The 12,872-nt window shown below is 41.5% G+C and overlaps 1 protein-coding gene across 2 annotated transcripts in view; it reads left to right on the forward strand.

Annotated features, from left to right (window-relative positions):
• Positions 1-12,872, forward strand: part of met (MET proto-oncogene, receptor tyrosine kinase) — a 66,668-nt gene that overhangs the window by 16,717 nt on the left and 37,079 nt on the right. For both annotated transcript variants that reach the window (XM_051382186.1, XM_051382187.1), the window contains exon 3: positions 7,134-7,337. In XM_051382186.1, the coding sequence (XP_051238146.1) occupies positions 7,134-7,337 (204 nt within the window). The remainder of the gene's footprint in view (positions 1-7,133; positions 7,338-12,872) is intronic.

The following is a 12,872-nucleotide window of genomic DNA, read 5'->3' on the forward strand; positions in this document are numbered from 1 at the left end:
GCTGTCCATTTTTACTGCTAACTAACACGTCAACTTTGAGGTTGAAGCCGATCGGTGTATATCTAAAAACCTGGACAAATCCAACCAAAAATATAGTTGCAAGCGCCCATTGCGGAGGTTCAAGCCAACACAGACTGTTAAATAGTTTTACAGATGTGATTCAGCATTGTTATGAAACATATTCTGCAAGATTTGTGAGGATTGGACAATCAATATTGGATTTATAGTCTGATTAGTGTTATTCATTTTTGCATTTGTATTACCCCCTAGTGGTTGATTTGAATGAAAGGGAGTGTTACATGGACATATCCTTTGAGTTTTGTAATGATTGGCCCAACTATTGTTAACAAATAATAATAATACTAAACCATAAACAAACAATAGGATTTTAGCCCATTCTGGGCATGAACCCTTAACCATCTGCATGGCTAGATAACACTATCATAAGTAAGAAACATAAGCTTTACTGAGTGTACTGATCGTTTAAAGGTGAAAGCCAGCTTTAAACCTCAAAGTCATTGTGTTACTTCAAATTCAATTTGCCAGAGCAGTGGTTCCCAACACCCGGACCATGGATTGCCATTAGGACATGGACCACATTTGCGACTGGGCCACACAGAAATGATATGACTCACCAAAAAGATGACTAACAATTCTGGAGCTTTAAAGGTAATTTGTTCAGTAAGCACATTGAACTATACCATCAGATTGAACTAGCTCTTTCTTTCAGGCTACCATCTTGCTAACAAGTAAAAAAAAAAAAAAAAAGAAAAAACACTTAAAGATACTCACCCACCCAACCCCCTGAAGCACACCCCCACCCAGCATCTGCAACATGGTCGATATAAAAGCAGCCTACAGTGCAGAAAAATAGTTAGGAAGCTGTGTGCAAGAAAATAAAGCCAATATAAATAATAATTTATGATAATACAAATACTAAATAATTAACTTGGGGCTTCTGGGCATCTTGATATAAGTGTGATAGTAGAATAAGCTTACAATCCTGTCTCAGTTACATTATAAGCAGCCAGTAAAAACTATCATGAGGGTCCCTGCCACAGCATCTTCACAACAGATGTCACAAATATAGAGTATTTAAACAAATAAAAGTCAGGGAAAAGGAGTCCAGTGGGAATTTTTTACTGTATGTTTCATGCGGAAAGTGCAAGCCAAGCATGACAAGCCTGGGTTTATATGGTATAATGTATCTCGTATGTCAGGGGCTTTTATGAAACACCTAGGAGAAGAGCTGCATGGATGTAACCTAGTATCAATCATCAACGGAAAAACAACCCATCTGTTATGTAAATGCTCGAGAGATTGGCCTCATTGAATAATTATAGAAACTTTCCCAAGTGAAAAATGTTTTCTTTTAATACCTCATCTCTATCTGTGAATGTAAGAATGTATTAAGGAGCTGACCTTTCTAATTTCCTTTGATCTGTAGACTGTAATTTAAGCTACTGTGTCAGTCTGACCGAAATGTGGATTTGCAGGGCAACTCTGGAAAGCTCATCTGAAGAATGTGCTGTTGCCATTTAGCAGAAGTCGAATCAAAGAGGTTCTCAGACAGAGCAGAAATAGTGTCTTTTGGCCCCTGATCACCAAACTCAGCAGTCCATCATTCTTCACTTTGTTTTGAATTGCATAAATCCCAGATCTCCAGGAAGAAGAGGGGAGGAAAATATGTTGCTGTGTTGAGCACCGATGAAAAATCTTTCCTTACTGTGTTCTCACAGATTATATTTTAGTCTCCTTTTGGAGGCAGAGGAGTCAGAGGATGCAAGATCATTATTCACTCAGCTCACTCAGGTTTCATACAGTTCAGGTGATTTAGTGGCGCTGAGAGGCTGGAAGCTACATTGTTTCTATGTGAGAGCCTGGAGAACACACACAAACATACCCACACACCAACAGGTTATTTAACTTAGAATGGGCTGTGTGTGTGTGTGTGTGTGTGTGTGTGTGTGTGTGTGTGTGTGTGTATGTGTGTGTGTGTGTGTGTGTGTGCAGGGAGTTAAAGGAAATAGAAAAAAAAGAGGAAGGTGCTTGGTCAAGAAGAATTGAAAGGGGTTCAGGAGAGGAGAAGGTGTGCGAAAGGGCACAATGTAATTCAGGACCAGCTAGAGGAAAGGAGGAGAGACAGAGAGGCTTTAAGACACTCTTTAACAGTTATTTATTTTCAGTATCTAGGAAGTGGAAGGAAGTGATTTGTTTTAAGTATTATAAAAATAAAGAATTACAGCATGTTCTGTGAGCTATTTTGGATGGTTGTAACATGTCAGCATTGCATCGTTGTGGGCAACAAATAAAACAAAATTAGGCATTATGGTGTTCTTTCCCACTTCTTGCCTGGGAAACTAAATGTTGTGAGCATGAATAATGTAAAGACTGCATTCCTTCACAGGAAAGAATACAATATCCCATCACGGATGCAATAATTTCCACCTCTGTGGAAAGGGCAGATAATGGTTAAGGATGGGCAACTTGAATATTTTTGCTTAAAAGAGTACTCCAGCAATTTTGTAGTGTACTACCTGGGGGAGTTCCTTGTATGTTTAGTAATCCAAAACCACTGGATCCGGAAAGTCGATAGTGTGCACATCATACCACAGACGCAGGCCAAAATCAGCATACAAAGCATGTGAGGAGAACGGCTGGCACATGGATGTTTGCCTGATGATGACCTTGTAGGTTGAACACATGATTAGATTTTGGGTAGCTTGCAAAATCCTTTCCTTGTACATTACTGTACATGTGTTTATCTCATCGTTCATGCACAGAGCAAAGACCTTTCAGTCGTTTCAATTTGCAGCTTCAGATGCTGGCAAATGACAGTTGTGGAATTATACAGGACACAGGATGTCTTTTGGAAACCAGTGATTTTAGAAACCTCCAGTTTGCTGCATCAAGACAGCCACAGTCAGTGACAGCTTGATGATTGTCATCTTCAGAACAGTCTATTTTGGGAAATATTCATATAAATGAAGATCCCATTTTGTGGCCACACACAGTGTCCATTATCTGTGGATATAACAATGTGAAACATCAGTGGAAAGTTAAATAAATCTTTACAGTTCTTTTAGTAACATTATTTAAATATCTCATTTTATTATTAGCTCCACATATAAGTCACGCTTTCTTCTGTTAGACCTGTTTATGTGTGAAGCAATTTTTCTGCCCACCTCAGGGCCCCATTATAAACAAAGCCGTAGTCCTGCCTGGCGTCTGGAGGGCCACTCAAGGGCAAGGCCAGCTGCACTGCGAGCGCCAGGGTCTGTCCTCGGCTTATTGTCAGCTTCTCTCACTCCCTTAACTGTCCCTAACACCCTGACAGTCCCCTACAGCAACACACACACACACGCAAGCACACATTAACACATGACTACATATGCTTGGTGTGACTAGCCACCTGTGTACTGTGTAGACACACACACACACACGTCACAGTCATTACAGCTACTGAGGATCGGGTTGCAGAGTAACGTGCACCCAAGTCCAGGTGGAGTACTGTAATGTATGTCCCAATATTACCGCAACAATACACACACGCACACACAGAGACCTGTATGTGCACTTCACATTCCTTTGCATTTCACTTTCTCTAAAAATTGCGTTTCCACACACCCCGACGACAACCAAACCTCTCCGCTGTCTGGAGCACACAATTGCACATGCAATCCGGAGGTCAAAGGTCTGTTATTCCAGTGAAAGAGCCAGCTGAGCAGGCAGCAACGAGACAGACTCCATGGGTCTGTGCATGTGTGCAAGTCTGCTCGGGCTAAGCCTCCGCAACACAAAGTGTATTTTTGTACATTAGCAAGAGTGCCTATACCCTATTTTTGCTTCACAGTGACAGTGTTTGTATCCAAACCCTCTCCTGCCAGTAACCCAGTCTATGGTTCATAATTCAGGCATTAGTGTGTCTATGCACACAGGACCCAGGGGCCACAGTGAGAGTATGAAAACGACATTAGACCACACGGATCACCTTTCACCCCCTCTTGACTCTCCTGAGCAGTGCCGCGGGGTTTAGGAGCTCCACAACACCGAAACCCTATCGCCATGCTGTTGTTTTGGGGACAATGGCTGCTGGTTAAGTATGGGGCAAAACGTGTACAATATTTCACACATCTGCCCCACGGTTCCTGTTCTACGGCTGAAAGACATGTTCTCTAAAAGGCCTGAAAGATGTAGAACATCAGGAGCACTTGCCAATGCTGTAAATCTTCTAGAAGATAGATGTAAGAGGAGGGTGAAAAATGATCTTTACATCACTTCACTTGGACACAGTATTGATAGAAATTTATGTGGTTATTTATCAATTACTCAATAATTAATCATCCATTAGGGCTGGGTATCAAACCTTAATACTTGATATGGTAAATGTAATAAAACTACAGCCATTACTGCAGTGGCGGAGTCAAACTGATCACACTTTCACTGATGGTGAAAGCATGAAGACTGTGTGAAGTTATGCAGTCTCAAAACTGGCTTTGAAAACAAAAAAAATGTATGTACCGGTTCAGTACGATCTGGAATCATACAGATTATACTCAGCTAGCGGGCTGGAACTGGCACATTGCAGGTAAACATCATAAACAACTTTTTTTTTCATAAGGTTGAGGTTTTATTGAGGCAGATGATACCAGCAATCCTGAGCATATGTGGATTTGGTGACTTGTAGGTGAAAAGATGTCTTGCCATCTGTCAAAATGAGACTGCATTTCATTAAAGTTGACTCGTTGATAACTTTCTTTAACTAAAAATATACAGTTATTGAACTTTGTGTAAGACTTTCTTGACACTTTCTTGACACTTTCTTGAGTAACCTGTTTGTCTGCATGGCAGTGTCAGTTTGACGTCCTCTAAAATTCTCCGTCTCCGTGCCAAGAAAAAGCCATGGATAACAGCAGCAGAGCTTCAAACGAAGCTTGTCAAAACAGTCTTTCCACTGTCCAATTTCATTGCCTTGATCCTCAGGAATACCTTTGCAAAGGCAGAGGAATGCATCCAAGACCCTTCCAGCCTCCCCTCCCATAGTCCTGCTCCGCTTCAACAAACACCCCAAAGTCCTGTTTGTTTGCTCTGAAAATAAGCAGCCCAGGGCCTGTTTTTTGAGCCGCGTGGCATAATCTCTACAGCGATGACGTCTCTGTCTGATGTAGTTTTGAGAAGTGAGAAGAGTTTTGGCAGGGTCCCGCGTTTTTCACATGTGCTTAGTGCTAGCCGGTCCGTTCTGGAAGTACAAAGAGGAGTTACGATGGATCGTGAACTGAATTTCTGGGTAAAGGTAGACATTGTAAAAGTGTACTAACACACACAGGTTCACACATAAAAGTTAGCCTGTCCATCATGTTTGAAGAAGAGAAGATGTTTCTTCTGCCTCAGCCTACAGACTTTGTCAAACCCTCATCTCTTGCTACGTGTCCATATCTTTATCCAATTTAAAATCAGTTTCAGTCACAAACTGTCATTTCTTATCCGGTTTGCACTACTTCTCTGCTCTTTGCACACTGAGTAATTCAGAGCAGATCAGCTGGCTGCGCCACCTCACAGCTGTGCGTTTGGCATAAAAACATCCAACCTGTCTGCCAGCTTTCATTTTCCTCCTCCTCAGTTTGACTTAACCATTGTCTCTCTAACTGCAGCCACTGGCCTTGAGGACATTTCATTTACCCAATGTTTGTTTCTGCGTGCTTGTCAGTTAGCCGGGTTTCTCTGCTTTTCCTCTGCTTTTCCTCTCCATGCAGTGCCATTCGTCTCGGCTATGTAATGTCACCAAGAAAGAAACTTTCCTGATTTATTACTCCACCATTGTTCTCCTCATCTTCAAAGCTTGAATTTGAGATCTACACTAAACAAATGATGCAGCGTGTTTCTCACGAACCACAAATAATGGTCTTATGACCCCGGCATTGCTTTCGGTTGAGACAGAAAGAGATCATGAGTCTGTAAGTGATTAAAACCAACTTCCTATGATGTAAAAAGATTAGTTTTTACTCTCAAATTCAAGGCACTGTGAGGCACTTTCAATGAAGGCTTCCACAGGTCGTCATAATCATTCTACCTGTGCTCCCTTCTACCTCCTTGTGACTCCAGTGAAGGGGTCATCATCCACTGAAGCTGAGAAAACAACAGAAAGCTCAGGCCTGGTCAGGCGGCCAGGTCAAGGACCTTAAGAGGCCCGCCACTCTCTAGGTCATTAATAATTAATGAAACCCGAGGCTGGGACAGGAGGCCATGACTAAACACAAAAAGAGCCAGAGCAGTAAGAGAGCAAGGCTAGGCAGTAAGGGGAGAGGAGGGAGGGCAGTATTACAAGAGAGAAAGGCCCTCAATCCAATTTTGGACAGTCTGTGCTTTTACTGTATGCTCCAAAGGCTCCAGACACAACAATGTGCACAACCCAGCGACGTTTGAAAACCAAAGAGCGGAGTTGGAGTGACAGATTTTGGTTCTAAACTCAAGTGAGGAGACGGAAGTAGAGAAAGAGGAGGGCGGAGAAAGAAAAGCAGGGTTGCCCAGTTGGATAGAGAAAAAGCAGTTCATGGAATGAAAAACAGCATGAAACTCTCCTTCGCGGTTTCCCATGAAATCCTGCCGTCCTCAAACTTCTATTCAACAAAGCGCGTACTTGCCCTAGAGGTACTATCACGCCGAGACCTCCATTACGAGCACAGCCTGATGAAAGAGTAGCTAAGGGGGGCTTAGAAGGTTTGGCTCTTAACCCTCCCCCATTGGGCCAGATATGAAAGAAGATAGTTCAACTTGATATATTAATGAGCGTTTTTTAGGAGAGCAAACTGTTTGGATAAAGTTATCCAATCTTGCTGACGATTCCCAGAAAGTATGGTTAACAGTACATTATTTAATATGTGTGCCAATCAGTGCTCTTTACTGCTCACTCCAGATTTTTATTCGTACAGTAGTTTACTACTTTGAAGTGGATGTTCTTCAATGTTAAACATGACCACACTGCTGTTGCTGACATATCTTGGCTGCGCTTTATGTCATATTAGTGCCTGTAACCACAAAGGAAGCACTATCTATTATTCTCACTGTATATTTTGTTATTCTTGGAGCACATTTCAGAGAAATATTTCTAACTAAGGTTTTTGGTTTCATTGCAGACTTCATCGGATGAATGCGACCCACATGAAGGAATCCATGAAGGGAAAGAGGGCAAGTACCACCTGCAGGTGACCCAGTTTGTCCAAAGGTTGGAGTACTGGCACAAAGATTTGACAAACACCTTGGTTACCTCTATCACGGTGGTGCCAGTCCGTGGCCGTGCAGTGGCATACCTGGGCACCGCCGATGGACGGCACATACAGGTAAATAAGTCACATTGTTCTGTCCTTTTTTTTTTTAAATGATTGTATTTAAAAGACTGTCAAGAAGCTAATTTACATGGAAAATACCAGCATAAACAGAGACCCTGAGGCTACAGTGGCCAGTGCGGTTTCCCTCTCTCATTGTTCATGTAAATGTGGCAGGATGTTGGTACGTCAGGAGTGAAAGCAACCTGCTGGAGACAAAACACACAGTCAGCTGCAGGTACCTTTGCTAGATGCAGGTTGGGGTAAACTATGAGCAAGCAACAGGACCTTTCTGTTTGCACAATTTGCTTACCTTTGACCCTTGTTCAGTAAACCTCCGAAAAGCCTTCGTTCCGGTCTGCCATCTGAGCAAACACAGTCGGTTTAGTCTATCATTGAACAAATCCAGCAGTTGATTCCACCCACAGGATTGTTTGTTAGCTGCTTTTAGCGTCTCATACATGACCTTTCAATACTGCTTGTAGGGGATTGGGGATAACTTGAAGTGATTATAGGGTATTGGTATTGACATCTTTGCACTTTTTGCAGAGGATATGTATCCTGTTTAAAGGGCCGTTTGAAAGAATACATGGAAATTAAACCAAAAAGCAAATAAATATATAAAGCAAATAAATATATAAATAAGAAATACAATAGCACTTTACACCACACTGGTACACATGATGCAGGGAACAAGACCTCACATACACAATTGACAGCACATGATAAAGACACTGGATTGTATCACGCTACTTTGTAACATAATGAAAACCATTAACAAGGTCTGAAGAAGAGGCCACCCCTGAACCTTCTTGCTTTCTCCATCCATCTTCCATTAAAGTTATGTGCTTTTTACGCCAAAATATGCATTTGAGCCCTGGCATTGATTGCAAGTTGTTTTTGATTTGCAGTGCTGACATTAATACGTGCTTTCTAAAGCTTTAATTAGTAGCTTTTGCCAAGACTGTCAGAGAGGTTTTGTGTCTCTATAGTCTCATCGGAGGCCACAAGTAAGCACTGATTTTGTGACTTGCAGGTAAAAGGATGTGTAAGCATCAATCTGAAAAATTGTTTCTTAGACAATTTGCATTCATCAGTTATAAATGACTATGGTAAATACTTTTGAAACAATGGCTGTATGTAATTAAGACATCTGAAAAAAACTCCATCAAATTTAACCCAGTTTTATGTGTAGACACACTAATCACTCAATCATTGTTAAGTGAGAATATGTTTGCATGACTCTCCAGACTGGCACATGAAATAATTTTGTAGCTTTTAGTGCCAGTGCACCTGCTGTTATATTGTGGATTTGGCCTGTTGGAGGTCAGGTAGTTGCCTTATTTTGTATTTTGTTTTGAAGAATCATCAAGTGCTGATTATAAAGGGTAAAGTATAACATTTTGGCATTCGACTTACAGATGGGAGGCAAATTAAAGGAAAAGTCTGAATGAGTGGAGAAACATGATGAATGCAGATGCTTTCGAATAGGACACGAGGCCTGATTGAATGGTTTGATGATAATGAACATTATGTGAATCAATTAAACACCTATGGGAGAATGTAGAGGGTTCCAGAGAGTTTATTTTTTTGTTTGTTTTTTCCTATGAATTGTCACCAATCTGTAATTATCTCTGTATGACTAGACTGTGACTCACTGTATAGTCCCTTTCTTTTTCCACTTCCTTTTTCATGTGGTGTTTAAGTTATTTTGTCCATCCACTCTAACAGGACAACTATATGCATGGAGTGGGTACAGCTGCAGAGGAAAGCGTAGCGAGTGACGTATCAGTGAATCAGTATGGTGCTGGACCAAAAACAAGGACGAGTGGAATGAAACATATAAAGTAAAAGCTAAATTACCTCACGTGTTTTTGAAACACAAGAATGAAAAGACACACATGGAAAAGAAAAAGGCAAGAGAGACGTGGAAAAAAGCGCCGACAGCTGCACGGAAAGGGAGGAGGGGAGGGTGGAGATGGTGGTAGTGGGGTGTGAGGGGGCTTACAAGCCGAACGGCACGTTAATGGTGAACGGTGGGCTTCGCTGGCACGTTCCCTCGCACGGCATTTTCTACTCACTGAGTGTCCCGTGCAGCTGTTGCTGGGTGTTTTTCTACCATCAGCCCCCCTCCCTCCTCTCCCAGGGCCTCCTTCAGTTTTTGTTTTGTTTTGTTTTTTGTGGTTTGCCGAATTGGCTGAAGTTCTTTGTTTCAGCTGAAGAGTTTTAGAAGGTCTGAAGAGGAGAGCAGCTGTCCTACACTGCAGAAATCTCCATTTAATCAAGTAATTTCTGTCCATCACTGAGACAGAGAGAGAGAGCAGACAGAATGAACTGAACACTGATTTTTCTTAACTTTTATTAGCTAGGAGTCATCCATAAATGTTACATAGAGGAAGAGAGAACCCAAAGAAAGAGGGTGGAGAAAGAGAAGGAGACAAAGCAGGAAAAGTAAAGCCAGAAACCAAAAGAAATTTACTGAGCCAGAGAAAGGAATGAATCACAAGGGATGATGAAAAGGTAGTAGAGAACCTGAAGAGGACAACAGGAAAATAACTGAGGAAGAGACAGAGAACAGTCAGTGATTTAGTTTTTTAATCTTGATTTTCAGTGACATTCTATTCTGGTAATGTGACAAAATCCCAGTTTTTAAACATAATTTGTTCATTTATTTGGGTTCATTGTACAGTTTTGTTTATAATATGGAATATACATGAAATATGTCACTTAAGCAAGAGTTGTCGGTTTAATGAATTATAAAAAAGAGGTCCCTTGAGGAAAAAGCTTGGGAACCTCTGGTTTAGATGATCTGGCTAAACTTGTTTACAAACCCAGTCAGACAACTTATGTTTGGTGCGCTCGACTTCCAGAGTAGTATAGTATTCCCAAACTGCAGCACTGTAAAATGTCATCACAGCTGATGCCATGATAAAAGATACCAAAAGAAAATTAATTGAAGCTGCAGTGGGTCCTGACAGTAAGTACAAGATAGATAACCTGTCTAACACACCTGAATGAAAACAACCAATCAGAGCCGAGAAAGATAGGTGATTGTTGAGTCTCTGCAGGGATCCTAAGTGGTGGTACTTGAATCTTTGCTCAAAGGTATCCGGTTGTGACTGCAGTGTCTCATTCACTTTCCCAGCCCTGATTGTCCAAGGCGTGCATTTGACCTGACGACCCTCCGGCCACCTGCCCTCTCGCAAAGATAAGCTACAGAAAGGATCTGTGAGAGGGATGGTCGCCTTTGCTTTGGCAGCTCATTTCATTGTTAGCACAATAAAAAAAAACTTGTCAACTTTTCATGTATTTCAGCTTCCTGGTCACTCCCAGTGGACTAGACAAGAGGGGACGTGGAGTTGAGGCAGTGAAAAAAAGCGTTGTTCCCCCCAGTGGACTCCATTCTGGCTCAGGAAGTGTTTCCCTCGGCTTCAGTTGGGCCACTGTGGGAATAACACAGTGGCCGTGTTTATAGGCCAAACTTCCCCCCGCCTGCTTAATACAATAAGCTGTAATTTACACCGCTATTACCTCCAGAGAGATGCCTGTTGTATGGCCTCGTCCCCAGCGGAAAGCCACCCATTATACTCGCTGTTACAAAGCTAACGTTGATCATGAGGCTCAAACAGAGGGAGGAATGACGCTGGAAAACAAGGCATTTGTGAGGGTGAGCCGAGGGTGAGCAGTCTGTCAGCCAACCAGCAAAATCACATTTAAAATTTACAATGCAGAGTGTTACAGGTATTTACTGGATACTCTGACGTACGGATACTTTTAATAAGTGGATGAGAACACATTTAAGTGCATTGTACAGTGTTTTGTTTAGTACAATAAATCATACGCACATGCCGTAACTCCCTGTACTGTATCTATTTGTGTGTGTGTGTGTGTGTGTGTGTGTGTGTGTGTGTGTGTGTGTATATATGATAGGGGGAATTGTAAAATTTAGAGGGCTTCATGTAACTGGAGCAACCACACACCCCATTAGAGACCCAGTTCTGTTTGCTCACAGGCCTGTAATTGCAGTGTAACCACAAATGATAGATGCTGTTCCAGGTGTGTTGACTGAATTTGTGTGTGTGTGTGTGTGTGTGTGTGTGTGTGTGGAACTAGTGCAAACTGTGTGTTCGTCGGCCTGTGTGTGTGTGTGTGTGTGTGTGTTTGGGTATCTGCGTTTATGTTTGAGCATGCATGTATATGACTTTTGTGTTTATGACATATGAAGTGTGTGTTGAAAGTGTTTGCGTGTGAGTCCTGCAGGTGTGACATACTCTGCAGAGACAAATAGAGTGTGTGAGAAAGTGTCTGTTTGTGCGATTGAGAGTGTGTGTCGTATAGTGTGTGCAGACTTGTGTGTCTGCGAGTGTCTGAAACACCTCCCAACATGTCAGAGTACACAATGTTTCCACCGTTGGCTGCATCTTCTTGTTCTGTAACCCAAACCGTTCTGTAATTTCTACCTTAACTCAAGTTATCAGCTAGTTTCAAAGTCTCTCCTAAAAAGTTTTAGTGCTTGTTAGGGTTCAGACGGTGCATTTTAAAATGGATGGACAAACCATTTATAGTGTTTGTTAGTGTGACTAAAGAAATACACCTTTTTTAAGGTCCTTATTTGCTGTTTAATAAAGAGTTTGAGGAAAAACCACATCAGATTCATTAGGGATGCACGGTAACTTTTTTTTATACCGATACTGATAACGGATAAGTTTCAGCTCCTAATGGCCGATACCGATTCCGATAACCGATAACACACACACACATACATATATATGATCATTACCTAAGATCATGACATTAATACTATGAACAAACCAAAAAAAACACTTTTGAATTTTTAAATGGAGGTATTGGCAAGCCTCTCAAAAAAAATGTAAGGCCTCTTGAACTGATGCAAATACATGGATTGGGATTACAAACTGAAAAAGTGCATTCCAAAAGTTCAAAAAAATAAATATATATATATATATATGGCGATCGATCGTTACAAATAACAAGCGACCTGTCTTCTTCAGAAACTTTGAAAAAGTCCCACACAATCGACGCCATGTTGTCTGTTGTTGACATGAGGGGGTATTCTTGAATTTTCCCAGTCAGAAAGAGTTTTTCTGATTATGTCAATGTCTCTTGAACGCAGCATTCACTGCAGGCCATTCAGGTCTCATAGTGGGGGCGGGGCACTGCCGTGCTGACAAAATTATATATGTTATCGGGGCTATTCGTCATGACATCGGACTTATCGGAATGACGTAATAATTTCTTGTTATTGGCCCGATAACTATCGTGCACCCCTAAGATTCATGTGTGAGGTAGCTCCACAAAGTATTTTACAGGCTTGCTTAGTCTGGAAGCAGCCACACAATATATGCCTTCCAACAACTCTAAATCTTATTTACATGTTGCATATTGTTAACAAGAGTCACAAATACATCCAACAGTCTGGTGACTTTTTCAGTAGAGTCTAAAAAGTTTTGTGAAACCGCCAACTTCATCATTGTGAGGAATTTAAATGTGCTGTGTGCAGTTTCTGAGGAAAGCTGCTGTTGGTTTCAT

The sequence above is a fragment of the Dicentrarchus labrax genome, unplaced genomic scaffold (assembly GCF_905237075.1).
Source record: "Dicentrarchus labrax unplaced genomic scaffold, dlabrax2021, whole genome shotgun sequence".
NCBI classification, from domain to species: Eukaryota; Metazoa; Chordata; class Actinopteri; family Moronidae; genus Dicentrarchus; species Dicentrarchus labrax.